We start from the raw sequence: 20,662 nt of genomic DNA, 5'->3' as shown, positions 1-20,662 counted from the left end.
TTCAAGTCGCAGGTCATTGGCGTTCAAGTCCGAGTCAAGTCACAAGTCTTTATTGATTTTATCAAGTCAAGTTATAAGTCACTAAAATAATGACTCGAGTCATGTGACTCAAGTCCACACCTCTGGTGCTAACCACAGAAAGCTATGATGAACCACTCACTAGCCCAAGTTACTGCTAATGTCCTTGTTGGACATGGGAAGACACAAAAGGAAGATGGTGGAATACCACTCACATTCCAGATGTACTGGGAATATCCAGACATTCAAAGAATGCCAGGTACTAGTGACGCGTTCAGCAACACTGATGCACCGGCGTGTGGATCTGGCTCATAGAGCAGCGTGCGTGTTGTTTAGGAAGTAGTCCCGCGTCCCACACAGCTGTTGTTTCACCTGTAGGGTTGTCACGGTATGAAAATTTAACCTCACGGTTATTGTGACCAAAATTATCACGGTTTTCGGTATTATCGCGGTATTTTTTAAACGGTGTTGCATATGTTCAGAAACCATTGATAGTCCTGTTCTACACAAACTGAAATAGTTCTGAAAAAGTTTAACAGTGTTTATTAAACCTAAAATAACACAAAGCCTTAGCAAAAGTGCAACTTTTCACAAGTAAAGGATCAAATAGCTTCTTTTTCTGGAGCGTGTTACAGTAGTCAGTGCAGGTTTAAATTATACAAATCCAAACATTCAAAACATAAACAATATGTAAACAAATCAAAGAAACACCACTTGTTTTCTCATATACTTGTTTTCTTCATTATCAAAATGAAAATCTAAAACTCCAGTCCACACTTGACCTGAGCGCTGTACAAGTCAACCTTAAAAAATATGTATTTAAAATAAATAGCCACTTTAAACAAATGACTAAAATAACTACTACACTATGTAATCAAATCCAAATGTTCAAGTATAAATGGCATTGAATAAGTAAACAAATCAATGACAAGGAACTAATTGTATATTTCTCTTCATCATCAACAAATAAGATGCTTCATTCAGCAACAGGGTGTCCGTGACACGGTTTAAATGCTGGCAGAGGACGCTGCGGCTGCAGTATATAGTTGCATTCTCCCTCAGCCAAAAGTCCTCACGTCATGCATTTAAGCTAAAATGCTAATGTTAACTTACCTTGCACTGGCTGTAGAGCCGTGGGTGATGGTCACGCAGATGTGCCATTAGATTCGAAGTGTTGCTGCCTTTTGCAGACACTTGTTTCCTGCACGTTCTGCAGACGGGATAGCAGTCTTCTATTAACTGTCCCTCAGCATTTTTCAGAAATCCAAAATATGCCCATACTTCCGATTTAGTCTTCTTTGAGGGCTGATGGATGTCCTGGGCGCTGCCGTCTCCTCCTTCGGCCATTATTTCAGCTTCAAAGTGTTGGTGCCGTTGCAAACTAAAAAGTGCGCGCCGCGGGAACTTCAGCTGAAGCGACGGTGGCTGGTAAGGGTCACCGCGCCAAAACCGCGGCCACGGTAAACCCACCGAGATAATTTTGTTTTTTAAAAGCTGGACGGTTATTTTTATTGTCAACTTTTTTACCGGGGTTTACCGCTATACCGGTTACCGTGACAACCCTATTCACCTGTCAACAAACAAGGGAGCGTCTCCCTCTGTCAACGGGATGAGTTTCTGCCACAAGCACATCTTTTGGAGCTAATTTAGTGTAGAGTGGAGGTTTGCTTGCAGTGATGTTCATAATCAGCAGGTGTCAGTAGACCAAATCAGTGAGACAGTGATGATGCATTTTGGGTAAGTTGCCAAAACGCATCAGGAGGCCTCATCTACTTGTCCTTGTTCATCCGTAAACCCCGGCTCCACAGCCTGCATGATTCCTTGTTTGTCCACACTCCTGCATCCTCAGACACTGGTCAGCCCATTCTCATATGGGATTGTATTTGGCCATTTATCAGGGCTCCTGGGCCATTTTGAGCCCCAACATTGTTTTATGATAAATAGAGCAGTTTTCAAGTGTAAAAGAAAAGAAAATCTATTTTCAGGACAACTTTAAAGTGAATTAATCTGAAGTTCAAATGTTTTTCCCATCTGATTAGTGAGAAAATGGTTTTTACAACCACTCATGCACATTTTTGAGGAGGTTCTTTATTATTTCATCAGTAAATCTAACAGGTAGAGGTGCAGAAAAAATCGATTCAAGTCTGAATCGGGATTCTTATTTATAAAGATTCAGAATCGATTCACAACGGTTCAGAATCGATTCCAAGGACTCAAATATTTGGCACGTTACAGGTCTGAGATGCACTTTTTTGATCTTTGTTAGGAGAGGCAGTACTCCGATTACTTTTGTGGTCCCATAAATTGAGATGATTTGTTTGAATCTGCTGATAAGAGGGCACTAGAATGTAATTTTTTCCATACTCAGAAATTTGAGATATTCTCATATTTATTTTCTAAGTTGCTAAATGAGTACTCAGGATTACTCGTGTAGCTTGTTTCTACACATACTTGAAAAGTATTTGACCGTATTACTTTCAAAGCTACTGTTGGGTAACTACAGATGTGTTATATTTTACAAGGTAAGCAAAAATAAATGTTGCCTTTTGGTCAAAAGATTGTTTCTGTTTACAGTTTTAGAATCACTTTAGTTTACCTTGTAAATTAGCATTTTGGAGCATGACCAGTTTAAAGTTCAATAAAAATGTCCCATAGCTTTAACTAACTTGTACAACAAAGTAGTTCATCCTGGAGCTGACACTCTTTGTTGAAGGGACATTTTGGAAGTTTGACAGCCAGAACATGTATAGAAATAATAAATGTCTTCTTCATACATTCTCCTGCAATGCCCTGGTCCTGTAGAATGAGCCCTGGCATTTTTACTGTGATTGCCTGTTTTTCTGTAAAATCACAGAAAAAGAGAGATGCTCGGGTCGAGCAGGCTGCTTCATGCGCGTTCACGCTCAGGCATCGCCCGTAGCGTTTGCTATCCGTAGCTTTAGCAGCAGAGAGAGAGGCAGTGCCACTTTGTCGCTGTTCCTAACGCCTAGTGACAAAGCTAGCTACATTTCTGAGGACCCTTAGCTACTTTCTGTAGAACTTTCTTCTAGATATTTCCTGCTAATTAGCAACAAAATAGCCATTTTCACTCCGAACCGTTCTTTGGTTTGACGTTGTTTCAGCTGTCATCAAGGATATAAATGATGCAGATACACATGATGTCACTGGTGCTTTAGCTCACCTAGTAAGGTGTCCGACTCTCATGCAGAAGACCTGGGTTTGATTCTGGGTGTGAACATAGTTCATTTAGAGTTTCTTTTTTACATTAATGGTATATTTTTTTACAGTAAGATGCCCAAATTTTTATTTGAGACTTGCTGAATGGCATTGAATTCACAGATAAAAAAGATGTGGGTTCAACTTTCATTTTGGAACAATTTTTCAAGCAAGGGAAGGGAATGATCTGAGCATGCAGGAGGACTGACCCATCATAAACCTTTGTCGGCTGTGCTGAAGAAAAAGGTACAGAACCACATTATTTAATTCATTTCACTGCGCGTTTTCCTGTCCTCTGTCCTCCGGGCCACACACACACACACACACACACACACACACACACACACACACGGAGCTGACTGTCTCAGCTGTTATTTTCGTTAAGGAGTGTGCACGTACAGCATGCGCACCTCGTGCACGAGCCTACTATTGAAGCTGCTGTTACGCTTTAGGCCTGAGGGGGCGATCGCGAGCATAAAAATTCAAAACTCCTTAAAGTCCCTTTAATACTGATTGTGAATCGATTTAAATTGAGAATCGATTCTGAATCGAATCGGCACCCCAAGAATCGGAATCGAATCAAATCATGACTTGCTCCAAGATTCACATCCCTACTAACAGGATAATCTCGTCTGGTATCAAGTAAAATAAACCTGACCTGAATTAGATTCCGTCATTACTATTACTATTACTATTAGAGTAATAGTCCTTGTATGGAACAATGTCAGATTTCATGTTTGATTTGTTTATTTTGTTTTGTTGTTCTACTAACCCAATAAAAAACAATGTTGGCAAAAAACTCCTTAAAACCAAAACGTGACAGAACTGAGTTCTCCTCCAGCAGCAGATGTTTTGGATGGATTTCAACTAGAAAATAAAACATTTCTTTACAGCAGCAGGAGGAAGAGGAGTAAATCCTGATCACCTCCTAAAAACCTCAAACCCGTGGCTTTGTCTCCTTCAGTCCTGAGAGTCCAGTGTGTTTTACATGTTCATCCTGTTCTGGTTTCTACATCCAGCTCTGGTTTTGAAGCAGGAGACGTCTACCATCAGCAGAATGGGGTTAGGGCGGCCCAGCCTATCAGGACCAAAGGTGCATCCTACTTCCTCTTCTTCAGGAAGGCCTTGGCTTCTTTCTGCAGGCTCTGGACGTCCTCCTGCTCACTGTCGTCTGAGTCCGGCGGGACAAAGTCTGAGTCGTCACCAACGTCCACGCTGTCGTCATTAATAAAGCTGTCGTCCCCTCCGGAGTCTTCCTCGTCTTCATCAGGGGGAAGTTTGGTGACGTTCCGAGTGGATCGAACTGCAGAGACGAAGACGAAAAACAACCGCTTCCTGTTTATGACCCAGCCTCCGAAAAGCTTCTAACATGAAATGTTAGGTTCCTGACAGGCACTAGATGTCAAGAGCACATTACCCCAGTGCTGGCTGCTCTGCACTGGCTCCCGGTAAAATATCAAGCTAAGTTTAAAATCTTAACTCTCGTTTATAAGGCCCTCCAGGGCAGTGCCCCCTCGTACATTACTGCGCTTTTGCACAGGTATGCTCCATCTCGGTCTCTTCGCTCAGCCGAGCAGGAACTTCTGGTGGTCCCCCGGTCGAAATATCGATCGAGGGGTTGTCGTGCTTTTTCTGTTTTGGCTCCAACTCTGTGGAACGAATTGCCACTGAGCATTAGGCAGGCACCATCCCTTCAAGTCTTTAAGTCTCGTTTAAAGACTCATTTTTATCTGAATGTGTTTCAGCGCTAGGGTCATTTGAATTGCCCTGACATTATGGTTTTAACTATTCTTCTTTTTAACCCAGATGCTTGATTTTATTTTGTCCACCATTTGTTTTTTATCGATTAGTCTTATTCCGTTATCTCTCTTTATCTGTAATATTGTTTGCTTGATATTTTATTATTTTATGTTTTTATCCTGCTTTTATGCCCATGTACTGGGAATGTTTTTCTTATAATGATGTTGTTCAGCACCTTGGCTTCCGATAACGTTGTAGAAGGTGCTCTACAAATAAAATTTGATTGATTGATTGAAATGACCCCCCGTCCCTGAGGTCTTTGTTTTGACCCTGCTGGAGACAAACTCGATAAACTTATGATGAACTTTCTAAAATGTCTCCAAACGTTTGCGAGGGTTCTCGAGTGAGTCTCGGGTCCTTTTTCTGACAAAATAGTAACAAAACAATTTTCACAAATGTGACAATTTTTCATTTCGGCATTTGCTGAAAATGTCTTAATTACAGAGTCTGATTCCAACCAGAAACCTGCATCATCTGAGTCGCTCACTAGTCTCCACCCACCAGGACTCAACCTGTGAAAGGATCAAACCTACCGGGTTTCTTTGTGTGGCTGAACTGCTGCAGGTGAAGAGGATTTTTCCTGCAGACGATGATTAGATTAGATGAGTCAGCAGAAACCGAGGACATGAACGTTCACGCTCATGATCCTGAAACCAAACGGCTCAGATCTAGCGTGTCTAACCTGTAACAGTCGGTACCGTACGGGCACTCGGGTCGGTCCTCCTCCTCGAAGTCTGGGTCACCGGGGTGACTACATTCCTGGAAATGGACTGGGTTCTTCCTGAAAGAGCAAAAGGCGAGGAATGAAGATGGATTTCTGGATCTTCCAAGTCCTCCTCAGCCCAGGTGAGCATACCTGTAGCAGTCCTTCCCATACGGACACGGAGTTCTGACCTGAGGTCTAGACTTCTCTTTGTCCTCCTGCTCAGATGCAGAGTGTCCTGCTGCCTTGTCGGTGACCTTTAACCTGCTGGGTTTCGGCTCAAATCTGACTGAGGACTCAGCAGGATCACCCTGGAAACCAGAGGACACGTCTGAGTCTAAGCCCCAGAAGAACCTGAGAACAAAGCTAACAGGATTTGGTTTGGTTCCGTAGAGACCAGATGGAGGAACAACAACTCAGTCAAGAGTAAAACAAGTCCACCGTTGCATGAAGATGTTTCACCTCTCATCCAAAAGGTCCCATCATGCTTTTCACCTCCATCTCCATATCAGACACGGTGGAAACCACCAGCAAACATCTCCATCTGGACTCCAGACCAGATCGGGACCCTGCTGGATCATCATCTCCACAACATGTTTCAGATAAAAAGACCACTTCTACCAAGAGAAGCACACAAAGATCTCCAGCTTCACCTTCTGTAGAGATGTTGTGTGGAGGAGATGGAACGAACAGAACTGGACTCCTAAGAGGGAATGACAGCAAGCCACTGGTTCTGATAGGTGGACTCCAGGGTCAAAGTTCAAGCTGAAGAAATGGAAGCTTCTGGGCTCCTTAACTTGGTGGATATCAAATTAACCAGGTAGGACATCAGATACATCAAGCCCAGAGACGTGGACAATGTGGTCTAGATTCTGAGAGAGGTGGAAGCCTTCAGGGTCGGGGTCTCAAGACCAGGATCTTCTATGTGAATCTCACCACCAAGAGGACCACAGACCTTCACCAGACCTCATGGAGCTCGAAATGTCCTCATGATGGGAGAAGGGAACACAAGAGATGATCCTTCAATCATCCAGGAGACCAAAAGGACGTTTAAACCAACCAGAGGACAGAAAAACACGCAGAGAAAACGTGATGTTCTACACGGGTACGGAATTCAGGGGGAGCTCAGATCTCTTCCGAGCCTTAATATTCCAGAACATTTCAGATCCTTTAGGATGAGAGGTGGAACCCTTCCAGAAAGAGAAGAAGTCCTGCTGGGTTTGATTTACACTGAGCATGAAACCCAAACCAGAACCCCCGTTCCAGACCGGAGGTTCTGGTCCGGATCTCTAAGCAGAAGAACTCAACTGTTTCAGATTGATGTTTTTCATCTTTGCTCATCTTTCTTCTTTTTCTTGGCTCCTCCTCCTCCTCCTCCTCCTCATCACTGAGCTCCGCCCCATCTGGTAAGGATGTGACAGTGGGCGTGGCCGGCGCAGCAGCTTGTTTGTTTTTCTTCACAGGCGACGGAACTAAACAAGCAAAGAAAGAAACCACAAATCACCCCAGAAACAGCTTTTGATCAAACACTGAACTCAAATCAGAACTTTAACGTCCACCTCGAAGTTTGTCTCTGAGCTGAGCCTGACCTCCTCTGACCCCTGACCTCTGCATGACCTGGTTTCTCTAACTGAGACTGTCCATAGAACCCTCGAACATCAGAACCCTCTTGAACCTTTCAGACCTGAGGACAGACTCCCGGCTGAGACAGCTGCAGACATCCATGCTGGTAGAACCCTCCTCCTGGGAGCAGACGGAGCCTCCAGAGCTCCGGCCACCTGTTGGGTCGGTTTGTCCTAAAGAGGAAAACATCAGCGAATTAAAACTAAAAATCTACTGAAACAAATCCAAAAATAATCATCAAATAAATTGTTAAGCTTTTTTTTTCAGTGAATAAATAATTTAATCTAAAAGCTTTGGTGATTAATGAAAATGACTCTGCTGTGGAGGCGGAGCCTGCTTACTCCATATGATCACGTGACTCCCGTTTCCTGTGTCTTTACTTATCATCTCCATCAAAGATCTCCGGGCTACAACCAGAAACCAGATCAGCATTTTAAGGCCTTTCATCTTACCGGTCTCACGCTGAGACGGTTGGACCCGCCCCCGTTCTGAGCTGCTGGCTGAGGTGAAGCTCGATTCTGTTCCGGTTCAACACCTGGAGAAGATTCCACATCTGGTCTGGTAGCTTCATCTTCATAGTTCTGACTGTTCCTGTGGAGGACAGGGATGTTTCGGTAGTGAGAGCTGAGTGAAGCTCCACCTGATCTGAAATCAGCCTCAAAGCAAGCAGGAGTACCTGGGCGTGTGCTCCTCTTCAACAGCCTCCACCCTGAAGATCAGTCGACCCGGCAGCAGAGAGAACAGGTCTCCATGATGCAGCTGGTGCCAGGAGCCTCTCTGCAGAGGTCGAGGGTCATCATCCAGCGAGGACTGAACGAAACACGGGTTCAGGTGGGTCTAAAGGTCATACAGCAGTGAAGCAGGGTGTGTAAAACTGGCCAGAAGAATAACGCAAGGTGGCAATGCTGGAAAAAATAAACTAAACTAGCAGAAACCCAAAGGTACCGGTTTGAGTCTGAGTCCGTTCCGGTTCTCCAGGAGCCCGTGGTTCCGCGACACTCTGGTATCACTGATCTGAGAAACAGCAGAACAGGATGGGTCAGACTTGTAAAACCCAAAGAAGGGATCGGTACACGGATCAGAACCGGCTCGGCCAGACTAAAGACTGGAGTACTCACGCCCAGTAACGGACCCCGGCCTAACACAGTCTCACCCGGCAAAAGGTGTACTGGATCTCCGCCTTCAACCGGGACGAGTTCGAATCCGGACATGTGGCGAGGAGACGGGACCGGAGAATCCTCCGGTCCGTCGACGGTTCCGGTCCAACTGTGGTGGGACAGAACACGAGGATTAACGAGGTTAAAACGGGACCTGAAAGATTAAGAGAAATGATCCAGACCTAATGTCTGAGCTCTCCTTTGGGCGGACGGGCCGCTGGCTCTACTGTCTGCTGCAGATTCAAAACTTCCGGGATGAACCTGAGCATGCGCAGTTTGGAAATTAGCCAAACTACGTTCAACGTCACATTATTTTTAACCGTATGTACAGTCTATGTTTTTAACCATCACATTTTACACAGAAATAGATAATTATATTCAATTCTGTTTTTGTAAATTCCAGATTCAAAAATAAGGGTTCTGCTTCTGTCCTTTAGTGGTTTTATGAAACAACAAAATAGAAGGCTACATGTAACCGAGCTAAAGCCTGATTACGAGAAATTCGAGAAATAAACTGACTCGTGACGTTTGCTGTAATCATTTCCTATTTGTTAGAATCTTTGTAAAATGGGCTAATTTCTAAATGGAGTCCAGTGGAGACTTGAAAGAAAAAAAACTAGAAAGGAAATGAATGAGGGTGAGTCTTCTGACAACTCGGCTAGCATCATTTGTGTTTTTGACTTGTTTTAATTCGGTTATGTAATTTATACTTATATTTTTAACGAAATGTAATGTTTTTTTTCTTCCAAAATTCACATACGTAGGAGCTAGGAGCATTCTACGCATACGCAAGTTACTCGAAACGTGATGACGTCACGTGTGTACAAACCGTACAAACGACCGGAGAGACAGCAGGAGCGATTTGTGGCAGCGGCAGCGCTTGTGGCACTTACAGTGGCAGCTCTGATACTTCCGGGTGGTGCCACGGCTTTTAGTGGCACCCGCGGCTTTTAGTGGCACTAGCCACGCCCCCTACCACTGCTGCCATTACACTTCCGGGTGGTGCCACGACTTTTAGTGGCACCCGCGGCTTTTAGTGGCACTAGCCACGCCCCCTACCACTGCTGCCATTACACTTCCGGGTGGTGCCACGACTTTTAGTGGCACTAGCCACGCCCCTACCACTGCTGCTCTTGCCTGTTAGTGGCACTAGCCACGCCCCCTACCACTGCTGCCATTACACTTCCGACTTTTAGTGGCACTAGCCACTCCCCCTACCACGACTTTTAGTGGCACTAGCCACGCCTCCTACCACTGCTGCCACGGTACCTGCGGCTGTAGTAGTGACCTCAGTAATTGCAGCACTTATTGCATCATCGGCCTCATCATGCCAACGTTTTTATTTTTTACTTTATCAACAAAATCAAAACAAACAAGGCTGTCACCGAAAATATTTGAAATATTTCAAGCGGTTTACAAATGCGTTTCCCAGTCACTTCATGCATATACAGTGTAATGCAATCAGAAGCGTTAATGCATTTATTTTTTCCATCATTTTTGTTGCTCCCCCAGACGAATCCGTGACAGATCTAGTGGAAGATCCACAGACACTTCCGGGTGGAAGACCGGCGGTGGGTCACCGGCCTCCGGTACAGAATCAGGAAAAGCAGGGGAGCACCAGAGCCAGATGGAGAGCGCCAGAGCAGTTCTCAATTTCTGAAATAATTTATGACAACTGCTACCAATGTGGATTGTGGAATAAAAAGAGATAAACTGTTAGTTTTCTCAATATTGTCATTGCAATCGGGACAGATACCGCCATCTGCCGGCTTAAAATGGTATTGCAGTACATTTTAAACAACTTGGGAGTGAAAAGGCTGTTTTGTCACTACAACGGATTTGGGGATGTAGTTTATTGTTAATAGATATTGTGGTTTCACAACAATAAAGTTTTGTATTGTGCATATGGATTTATGAGTAGTACGAAACAATGTCTGAGTTTCTTGTTCTTTAAATTACAGTCCAATTAATCATACATGTTTGAAATATAATGCTGAAATATTAACCTCTGAACATTTTTTGTTTGTTGATGATATTTCATTTTTAATTTATTATTATTTTGCATCATGATTTATTTTATGGTGTAGTGTCATGTGGTAATTGTTGCAAATTCTAAATGTAATTTTTATTTTCCTCAACTGAGGTCATTTTTATTTGCTTTATTCTTCAGTACGTTGAATGTAGGTTACATTGTAAACTGAATGTATGTGAAAACGAAGATTGAAATAGTTTTAAAAAAGTTTAAAATGTACTGCAATAACCATTTTAAGCCGGCAGATGGCGGTATCTGTCCCGATTGCAATGACAATATTGAGAAAACTAACAGTTTATCTCTTTTTATTCCACAATCCACATTGGTAGCAGTTGTCATAAATTATTTCAGAAATTGAGAACTGCTCTGGCGCTCTCCATATGGCTCTGGTGCTCCCCTGCTTTTCCTGACTCTGTACCGGAGGCCGGTGACCCACCGCCGGTCTTCCACCCGGAAGTGTCTGTGGATCTTCCACTAGATCTGTCACGGATTCGTCTGGGGGAGCAACAAAAATGATGGAAAAAATAAATGCATTAACGCTTCTGATTGCATTACACTGTATATGCATGAAGTGACTGGGAAACGCATTTGTAAACCGCTTGAAATATTTCAAATATTTTCGGTGACAGCCTTGTTTGTTTTGATTTTGTTAATAAAGTAAAAAATAAAAACGTTGGCATGATGAGGCCGATGATGCATAAGTGCTGCAATTACTGAGGTCACTACTACAGCCGCAGGTACCGTGGCAGCAGTGGTAGGAGGCGTGGCTAGTGCCACTAAAAGTCGTGGTAGGGGGCGTGGCTAGTGCCACTAAAAGTCGGAAGTGTAATGGCAGCAGTGGTAGGGGGCGTGGCTAGTGCCACTAAAAGCCGTGGTAGGGGTCGTGGCTAGTGCCACTAAAAGTCAATAATCCAATAATACCTAGCTGCGGACATTGCCCAGGAAAAACGTTTTTCCTGGGCAATGTCCGCAGCTAGACCTTACTCCTAAAAGTCGTGGCACCACCCGGAAGTGTAATGGCAGCAGTGGTAGGGGGCGTGGCTAGTGCCACTAAAAGCCGCGGGTGCCACTAAAAGCCGTGGCACCACCCGGAAGTATCAGAGCTGCCACTGTAAGTGCCACAAGCGCTGCCGCTGCCACAAATTGCGCTCGGTCCTGCTGAACGACCGTTGGGACCTTCTATCCATGTTTTTGTTGATTGCTTTCATGTAACTTTGTTTTGGTTCCATTTACAAAGATACATTTCCAAAAACTTACAAAAAATATTTCTATGTATGAAATACTTCTTATTGTTACTAACCCTCATTTATCATCCAATGAAAAATACATAATTAACTTAATCATTATTTTAGCAAAATATTATTTACATAAAAATTTTTCAGAACAGTATCCCCTCCATCTATAATTTAAGAATTACAGACCTTATGAAATATTGGAACAGCATTGAAAAATTAAAAAAGAAGAACAACAAACTAACAAAGATCATCAACTTATTTCATCATTTCAACTTAGACACAGCAGACCCCTAAGTGTTATGTTTTTAAGTTATATATGTTTTCGTCAGTTCTTTGTTTATTTCTTGTTTGTTTGTTTAATGGTTTCCTAATGTTGCATGTGTGTTATTGCAGTTGTAAACAACTGTAAAATGTGATCCATGGATATATTGAATGTATTTTCTGAATGTATCGACAACAAGTTAATAAAACCTGTTAAAAAAACATCCGTGCTTCCTCGTCGAATTTTCCTACCAACGCGCATTTCAACAGCTGATTCAGTCTGTCCAGGTTTACTGAAAATCGGTAGCTACTGTTAATTTATTTTATGAAAAAAAGGTGGATAGTGTAAGAAGCAGTTTAGTCATTTCGTAAAAATTAACCCCTTAGTTGCTAAAATATTTGAATATTCTCAGAACAATGACGATTTACCAACTTTCACCCATGTCGAAAGTATTCATAAAAATGGAGATTTGTATTTCCTTTATTAGAAAAATTAATCTACATAGAACAAACATGCTTTTCCCCCAACAGTCAGTTATTTGTTTGAATGTATAATTTTGGAGATTATTATGCAACTATGATAAATTTATTATATGTATATGTTAAGAACTGAGATCTGCAAAAGATCATGATTTAATATTGATTTATATTACATTATTATGTTTGTGTTCTCATTTGTTTTATCTCTGTATGTATACCTTTATCTTTGTATGTTTATATTGTAAATACTTATGGGTTATCTTTTGTTAACTAATGTCATGTGGTTTAATTCAACCAATGAGATCGCTGTCAGTGACGCATAAGAGATGACGTGACAGAAGAAACCGGTGTTCCCTGATTGAGAAGCTAAGCAGTGATGAGGCTGTATTTCCTCCATCAGCACGATTGATGACTCTGCTAACAGTAGAATATAAAACTTTTGGATGTTAATTTGGGACTCTTTCAGAATGACTGTAAACAATGGGAGAAATTTCTTGTTTACAGTATAATAACGACATTTTAGAAGGCATTTACAAGCAAACTGTCAGGTAAACATACAGCAAACAGTAATTTAACAAAACAACTTAAAGAAATACTTACTGTGACCTTCGAAGAGTTGAAAGTAACTAGATAAGTGACGAGATTAAACGCAAACTTCCACAGGTAGCGGTCTCGACTTGTAAACAGCCTGTGACGCAATAGGCGCATGCGCATTTCCCCAAAGTAGCATTACGACGGGGAGCACGGATTGTCGCAACACCAGCTGTCAGACATCTGCCGCAGGTAAGAGCCTCTGATTAAACCAGTGAAAACCTTTTTACCGCCATCTCCAATTTCAGCCTGAAACCGACTCGTTCAGAACCGAGCTGTTTGAATAACCGGGGCGGAGGCTGGAGGTTGGTTCCGCTCTCAAACCCGAACTCAAGTGTGTTTACTGGCCTGCTCCATGCAACGAGCTCCGGTTCTGTGTTGAGTTCGTGTTTAGCGGTGATTTTTGGTTATTTATCACAGACTAATGACTCAAATCGGTGTTCTGTTCAAGAATGATTTGGCAGTCTGGGTCAGATTCAGATTATTATCACGTGTAGAAGTAAGTAGTATGTTGTGTTTTATCCAAAGCGTCTTACAATTTATAACCTGTAGGGCGTGTTGTGATGTGTGTACCCGGAGGAAACCCACGCATGCATGGGGAGAACACGCAACTCCACGCAGAAAGGCTGCAGCCGAGTTTCGACCCTGTGACCTTTGTGCTGTGAGGCAACAGTGCTAACCACTGCGTCACCATGCAGCCTCAAGTAGTGCGTGTATGAATGAAGTATTCTGCTTCTGGTGAGGATGTTCCGGTTCTAGGAGAAGGACTGGACTGAGGTCCACTCAGGAAAATGGAACCGCTTCCTCAAAGTTCCTGGAACCGAAACTAAACTTAAGTTTTGTCTTAATTCAGGATTTTTAGTCAAAACTGTAAGAAGATATAGACAAAAGAGAGGATTTAATTAGAGGGGAAGAAAAAACATTAAATTTTATGTGAAAACATAAAAATAACTGAAAACTGTTTAAATAAAATTTTATTAATTTGGTAAAATTCATCAAACATAAATTTAAAATGTCAGAAACTAAACCTGTTTTATTTGTTATTGAATTGGAAAACAGCTGATTAAATGTCCTGGTGGGACTGGGACTGTTATTCCTAATGGGTTCTGAACTTGTGCTGACCCTGATTCTTGTTTCTGGTTTTGTTTCAGAGAGAACTTCTCGTGCGTTGCTGCTGCTGCTGCTGCTGCTGCTGCTGCTGCTGCTGCTGCTCTGGACTATTGCAGTAATATGCAGCATGACCCTGCCAGGAGGTCGTCCGTGTCCCTGCTCTGTGGACGAAGAGCCTCCCCGAAAGCCTTTGACGACTCTCAGAACTTTGCTGAAGCATTGCCGATGGAGATGAGCGTGAGGATCTTCGGAGAGCTGGATGCAGAGAGCCTCTGCAGCGCCTCACGGACCTGCAGACTGTGGCGGGACATCATCGAGCAGAGCGAGCAGCTGTGGAGGCGGCAGTGTCTGCTGGTGCGGGCGGTCTGTCAGAGGGAGGTGGACAAAGACCGGGGGGACGGCTTCTCCTGGAAGGTGGGTCTCCTCGCCCTCCCTCATATCCAAACTAAACATCTCTGCTGCTGATCAGCTGAGAGGTTCCTGTTCAGTGTTGCCGCTGTAGACCCAGACCCAGATCACGGTACCAACACTTACCAGGTGTTTTCTGTCCCGCCTCTTGTCTCAGGTAACTCTGGTGAGAAACTACACCCGGAGCTGTGCGAAGAGAGACTGGCTGAGAGGCCGATACAGCAGCGTGAGCTCAGCCGACGAGCTGCTGGGGAGGAAAATGGTACCGTTTGATGCAGAGACGTGGGGAGAGATCCTTCAGGCCGAGCTCAACAGGTGAAACCGGAGCACCTGAAGCACTTCTAGGCTCAGATTAGAACTCTAATATATCTTATTTTATTTTTTTATTTCAACAAATGTACATATTGTTTTAAAAGCTTTTATATGGACTGTGAAAACCGCTGTAATTAAAACCCCGTTTGTAGAAATCTGCTGGAATGTGTGTGCTCACTGGTCAACGGGAAACTGCTCTTTACTAACCAGAAGATCTGGGATTAATGGAGCCGATGGCTTCAGCTGGAGATGAGGACTTGTTTCTAAAAGTGATTATCCAAATTAGGGCTGGGTGATAAAACAATAGCAAGACATAGTTGGAAATACTTATTTTTGGATAGACACAAAGGTTGATAGAAAGTTCAAAATGAAAAAAACTGAACCTCCAATCATGTTAACTGTTGCTCCACTGTGGACCAATCAGACGCCAATGGTAAGTGGCATGGATTTGATGTAGCCCTCAGGGTCCTAAAACATCCCAAGGTGTTTTTTAAACACGATCTGTCATTCACCCATTCACACACTGGAGGTGATGAGCTACAGTGTGTCTACAGCTGCCCTGAGGCACACTGCAGAGGCGAGGCGGCCATATACTAGACGTTAATAAGAGATGTAAGCTAGCTGTTTGAAGTCAGACAAAAACTTAAGTGCGTGAAGAAGAAGAAGATATCATTTCTAAAGCGCCTCTCGAGATAAAAATCACGAGGCGCCTCACAAAAAACAAAAAATATAAAAAAGAATTTAGAAAATGTTTAAAAATATATTTAAAATGAGCAAAAATAGACAATTGTGACTAAAAAATGTTAATAAAGAGAGAGAGTGAACAGGAAAGAGGGAAATCAGTGGATCCTGAGGAAGGTGGAATAGGTGGGGAGAGCAGAATAAAGAGAGAGAGGTGAAGAAGGTCATACAAAAGCCAGCTTGAACAAGTGAGTCTTCAGCTGCTTTTTAAAGGAGACCACTGAGTCCACTGATCTCAGGCTCAGGGGGAGAGAGGTCCAGAGTCTGGGGGCCACAGCAGCAGATGATCTGTCACCTTTGACCTTTAGCCTGGTGCTGCACAACCAGTAGGCTTTGATCACTGGACCTCAGGGACCTGCTGGAGGTGTAGGGACTAAGAAGATCACCAATGTAAGATGGTGCTTGTCCATGTAAGGCCCTATAGACCAGAACCAGGATCTTGAAATGAACCCTGAAGTTGACTGGCAGCCAGTGAAGCTGGAGGAGAAGCGGGGTGATGTGGGTGTGTTTGGAGGTGAGAGATGGCAGCTCTGCTATGTCTTCGTCTTCCCGTGTTGCTTGAGCTAATGGCTCTGGGTGACAAACAACATCCTTATCTGGTGGACCTTTTCCAGTTTAAACCATTCTGTGAGGTTGCCATTTACTTTTACTCCTGCTATCAGATTTTGATAAAGTGCCTTAATTACATTTATTGAACTTGACTTTAAGCCGAATCTCTCTAATGTGAGGTACAGATATCTCAAAATAATGCTGTCGAGTGCATTGTCAACATCTAAGCTGAGCAGCAGCGCATTTTCTTCTTGTTTTTGAATTTCTTCAATTAAATGAATAGTCCTGCGGATGTTATCTGATGTTTGCCTGCCCTTCATGAACCCGCATTGTCTTCATCTGTTATGTCTGACACAAAAAGGTCAAACCTTAGTGCTAGGATAGAGGTATAGATTTTGTAGTCCCAGTTTAGGATAGAAATTGGTCCATAATTTTTGCACTCCTCTTTATTTTTCCCTGCTTTTGGTGTCACTGTAACATTGCTTCTCTCCAGGAGGGGGGGACCTTTCCGCTTTTTAGGGTTTCATTAAGTGATGACAATAACATTGGTAATAATTCGGTTTTAAAAAATTTATAACATTCGTCTGGAAAGCCATCGCTCCCAGGTGTTGTATTTGGTTTTAGCTTATTTATGGTATTGTGATAGGCGTATTGATATATTTATTTTGTTCTTCTCCTATTGTGGGGAGATCTAGTTCAAAATGTTTCTTATTGTTTGTTCATCTGCTGATTTAGGTACAGAGCTCTTCATACTAGTAATTTTTAAAGATTCTTTCAGTTTTATCTGTTTCTGTTTTATTATTTGTGGGATCTTTAATTTTGTGTATAGTGTTTATTACTTGTTTCCTCTACTTGTTAAGAGTTTAGTTGCTTTGGGACCTGATTCATAATAGGCTTGTTTCAAAATCTGGCTTTTTTTCTAATTCACATTCTAAAATTTCGTTTATTAATTTCCTTACCTCCTTCATTTGTTCTATTAAACCTGGATCGTTTGTACCTTTGTGTTTTTGTTCAGGTTCTTGAGTTCCTCTATCCGTCTCTTGTAATTTTGTTGCCTTTCTTTCTTATAATATGCAGATCTTGAAATGAGGTTTCCTCGCATAACTGCTTTCGTTGCATCCCAAACAATGGTTGGATTTACATCCCCATTATCATTCTCCTCTTTGTTTATTTCCATTTTAATTTCTCCCACTAATTTAATTTCTAAAAGCCTCTGAAAACAAACCAGTTTTACTGTAAATAAACTGAAATAATTTGGAACCAAAAACCTTTTCAGGAACTCCTGACTGGTTGGAGGTCATTGGTCTCCCAAAAATAGTGTCTAAGATCCTTTCGTATGTTGGATCACAGATACAACTTTAATAAATCGCTGATCCTAGATTTGGCTTTTATTGTGAAAAGCCTGACCGGATACAGTTTCCGGTGCAGCCTCAGCACCAGCCCGTCCTCCTCCAGCTCGGACCTCCAGGTGTAGTGACTGACAGCAGCATCCCGGATCATGGACGACGTCCCTCCGATCATCAACATCGCGGTGGCGCTTCGGATCCAGCCGAACGACGGACCGGTTTTCTTCAAGGTGGACGGAACCCGGTTCGGCCAGAACCGAACCATCAAGCTCCTGACGGGATCCAAATATAAGATCGAGGTGGTGGTGAAGCCTGGAACCGTCGAGTCCACGTAAGATGATCTGTTGTAGGGGTCGGAACTGTCCGGTGGAGGTGAGATGCAGCAGGGCCTCCGCGGCCTCCTCCTCCTCCTGCGGCTGCAGCATCCGACACCCACTGCATAAAACATGCAGGCTCAGGTGGAACGTTCTGGTGGTTCGGTTCGGTTCGGTCTGATCCCGCTCCACCAGAAACAAAACCTGCAAATATTATTAGTCTGTTTAATAAACGATGTGTTCCACGCAGCATTCCCAGCAACAGAAATGGAATGCAGCCCTCTTTAACACCCGTTTGGAAACTGGAACGCGTCTGATTCCAAAGAGCCCAGCTGGCAGAAAGGAGCGTTTATTAGTTACAACAGAAAATGTTAGCTAGACCTAATGTATTTGTTGTAATGGTGTTCTGATTAGTTTCCTTAGATGTTAATGATTTTATTTGTTGCCAAGCAACAGCATCACAACAACATATAACCATTATGAGTTGGATGCTGAGATGTTTAAGCGGATCTGATCCCGTGTCTTGTGTTTGGGATGAGTTTCCTGTTCTTTTCCCTCAGCAACATGAACATCGGAGGAATCGTCTTCCCTCTGGAGCAGCAGACCCGGGACGAGGACTCGGTGGTCTACCACGGCCTGTACGACACAGAGGGCGTCCCACATACGAAGAGCGGAGACCGCCAACCGGTCCAAGTCAGCATCGAGGTGAGACACGAACTGGGGTGTCTACGGGGGGGGGGGGGGTCACCATCCCAAACCCTGCTGGAGACATCTGCTGATGTAGCTGGTCCTCAGAGTGTTGGGCTAGGCAATAGATTCACCGAAGGGACAACAATGAGAGGATAGGAAAGGGTGTCCCCGCTGATAGCATGACAAGATACCTGAAGGTCACACAGGTAGTCCTGCTCCTTCAGCATCAATCATCAATACGAGCCAGGTTTGCTGTGTCTCCCAGCTGAGACTGAGGAGCATGGAGGAGATTCCAGGAGACAGGCAGGTACTCTACGACAGTGGTTCCATCCTGGGGTCTGTGGCCCCCAGAGACCCAAACAGGTTCCCTCTGAGCTCATGTGACCACTGGTTGTGGATGTGAACACATATGGAGAAGCAGCGGCGTTCGTTAGGACCTCCGTAGGACCCTTCAGTTCTAAACACATGATGACCCATTCCACACAAACCAGTTGAGATCATGAGAGCAGGTGCTAATCAATCAAGCTAACATCGGAGGCTATCTGGTATTTTATAATCCAGTTTTTACAAGTGAGAGTTCCAGATCAGAGATTAAGTTCTAGACCAGCAGCACAAACGTTGCAGTCGATGACACACTGTCCACCCCTTCGAATGTTATCATCCCATATGTGAAGCGGGTGCACACTCAAAGCCTTACTTACATGCACTCAGTCCAAGTGCACTTCGTAGGGTGCAGTGCAGGTGTTGGCACTGGGCCTCTATTCAGGGACAGGAGTCATTCAGGAAGGGGTGTGGCTTTTCCGGTTCTTGTGAGGTCTTCTGTCTCTCCTTGTCCAGTTTAAAAAGGCGGGGACGTTCGAGACGGTCTGGCAGGCCAAGTACTACAACTACTACAAGAGGGAGCACTGCCAGTTCGGCAACAAGTTCAGCAACATCGAGTACGAGTGCAAACCCAATGAGACCCGGACCCTGATGTGGATCAACAAGGAGGTGTTCAACTGAGTTGGGACGCCTGACTGCTGAGCAGAGGACCACCAGGACCTCCGGTCATGAAGGGGGCACTCAGATCCTAATGGTCTAGTTTTATCAACACTGGCAGAAAATCAGCTGTTTGTAATTATCTTTTTTTTTTGGTGGGGTAATTTAATCAATACATTTCCTTTAAGTAAAAACATCAGAAGTTGTTTAGTTTCACTTCCTGTTTGTCGTCCAATCAGAGGTCACACCAGCTTGTCTTTGGATTGTGAGATTTAAAGGAGCAGTCTTAAGACCCTGCATGATGATTTGTTCTGGTGTAGCTGAAGACTAGGAAGAACCGGAACCAGAACCGGATCAGATTCAAATATTTTACTCCAGTAGCCAGACTGGACCTAAACAGGTCCGGATCAATAGTTCTTCAGTGTCTGAAGGTACCTGAACATCTTCAAAGGAGTCTTTCTAACCCTGACCTTTGGATCATTCAGGCAGAAAAAGGCTCCTGACTCAGTGGGCGTGCCAGAGTCGAGTACAGACAACACAACAGCTAAAACTGGATCTTCATCTACATTTTAAATAAAGTTTTGACTGGATTGGGACTTTGGAACAGAACCGTATCCTCTGACTGGCCGACTTCAGGTTATCGCGTTGGGCTTTCGTTTTGTTCTTCAAACACTCCAATTGTTCTGAAGCACCTGGCGGAGGTCCGGAGCTCTGAAGTCTGTTTCAGCGGCGGCGGTTTGGGACTACTTTCATCAGCGGACTTATCTATGGAGCCGTTAACGTCCGTTTTTGGTGCTTTTGAATCACAGCCTGCTCTTCCTCTGTTCCTTTTGCCAAACTGGTTTTGTTTCATGTGAGAAACGGCGCGGGTTGTTTGTGTGAATAAATCAGTGCTGAAGCAGCTTCATGAGTCCGCCTCATCACTGTGTCAAAGGTCACGCTGGGGTTAGAGGTCCCAGACCAGATCTACACATCCACCCACAGGGGCACATCCACCAGGTGGGATTCTAATGGGTTTCATGTAGATTTTTCAGGTAAAAAAAAAAAAAAAAAAAGAATCTTAAAGTTGGTTCTGACCCAATTCAACAGAACCCTTCT

The 20,662-nt window shown here is 43.6% G+C and overlaps 3 protein-coding genes across 4 annotated transcripts; 2 read left to right on the top strand and 1 right to left on the bottom strand.

The window, feature by feature from the left end:
• Nucleotides 1-3,963: 3,963 nt before the first annotated feature.
• aplf (aprataxin and PNKP like factor) lies at nucleotides 3,964-13,242 on the bottom strand. Of its 2 annotated transcripts, none has more exons than XM_054743854.2 (11): nucleotides 13,126-13,242; nucleotides 8,479-8,626; nucleotides 8,306-8,374; nucleotides 8,037-8,197; nucleotides 7,813-7,951; nucleotides 7,422-7,533; nucleotides 7,046-7,209; nucleotides 5,891-6,048; nucleotides 5,717-5,815; nucleotides 5,568-5,614; nucleotides 3,964-4,537 (listed from the first exon to the last, which is right to left on the bottom strand). In XM_054743854.2, exons 2-11 carry the CDS (start codon nucleotides 8,569-8,571, stop codon nucleotides 4,335-4,337), a joined length of 1,245 nt encoding a protein of 414 aa, XP_054599829.2. In that variant the 5' UTR covers nucleotides 8,572-8,626; nucleotides 13,126-13,242; the 3' UTR covers nucleotides 3,964-4,334. The 2 variants fall into 2 exon arrangements, with proteins under 2 accessions (XP_054599829.2, XP_054599830.2); XM_054743855.2 differs by lacking the exon at nucleotides 13,126-13,242 and adding an exon at nucleotides 8,700-8,809.
• On the top strand, nucleotides 13,189-15,101 carry fbxo48 (F-box protein 48). The gene is made up of 3 exons (XM_015972931.3): nucleotides 13,189-13,308; nucleotides 14,268-14,640; nucleotides 14,792-15,101. The coding sequence occupies exons 2-3, from the start codon at nucleotides 14,347-14,349 to the stop codon at nucleotides 14,951-14,953; spliced, it is 456 nt and encodes a 151-aa protein (XP_015828417.3). The 5' UTR covers nucleotides 13,189-13,308; nucleotides 14,268-14,346; the 3' UTR covers nucleotides 14,954-15,101.
• Nucleotides 15,102-17,630: 2,529 nt separating this feature from the next.
• Nucleotides 17,631-20,467, top strand: cnrip1a (cannabinoid receptor interacting protein 1a). Its single transcript, XM_015972906.3, has 3 exons — nucleotides 17,631-17,913; nucleotides 18,457-18,601; nucleotides 19,424-20,467. Exons 1-3 carry the CDS (start codon nucleotides 17,735-17,737, stop codon nucleotides 19,586-19,588), a joined length of 489 nt encoding a protein of 162 aa, XP_015828392.1. The 5' UTR covers nucleotides 17,631-17,734; the 3' UTR covers nucleotides 19,589-20,467.
• Nucleotides 20,468-20,662: the final 195 nt, after the last annotated feature.

This window comes from Nothobranchius furzeri, chromosome 6, assembly GCF_043380555.1.
Source record: "Nothobranchius furzeri strain GRZ-AD chromosome 6, NfurGRZ-RIMD1, whole genome shotgun sequence".
NCBI classification, from domain to species: Eukaryota; Metazoa; Chordata; class Actinopteri; order Cyprinodontiformes; family Nothobranchiidae; genus Nothobranchius; species Nothobranchius furzeri.
The sequence above is the reverse complement of the archived record's forward strand: the minus strand, read 5'-3'. Positions and strand labels throughout refer to the sequence as shown.

Coding starts and splice junctions, on each gene's coding strand:
- cnrip1a (XM_015972906.3), top strand. CDS start 17,735: ATGGACGACGTCCCTCCGATCATCAACATCGCGGTGGCGCTTCGGATC. Junction 17,914..18,456: donor CCTGGAACCGTCGAGTCCAC/GTAAGATGATCT, acceptor CTTTTCCCTCAG/CAACATGAACATCGGAGGAA. Junction 18,602..19,423: donor CGGTCCAAGTCAGCATCGAG/GTGAGACACGAA, acceptor CTCCTTGTCCAG/TTTAAAAAGGCGGGGACGTT.
- fbxo48 (XM_015972931.3), top strand. CDS start 14,347: ATGCAGCATGACCCTGCCAGGAGGTCGTCCGTGTCCCTGCTCTGTGGA. Junction 14,641..14,791: donor GGGACGGCTTCTCCTGGAAG/GTGGGTCTCCTC, acceptor CTCTTGTCTCAG/GTAACTCTGGTGAGAAACTA.
- aplf (XM_054743854.2), bottom strand. CDS start 8,571: ATGTCCGGATTCGAACTCGTCCCGGTTGAAGGCGGAGATCCAGTACAC. Junction 8,198..8,305: donor ACGGACTCAGACTCAAACCG/GTACCTTTGGGT, acceptor TATGACCTTTAG/ACCCACCTGAACCCGTGTTT. Junction 5,615..5,716: donor TACGGTACCGACTGTTACAG/GTTAGACACGCT, acceptor CATCGTCTGCAG/GAAAAATCCTCTTCACCTGC.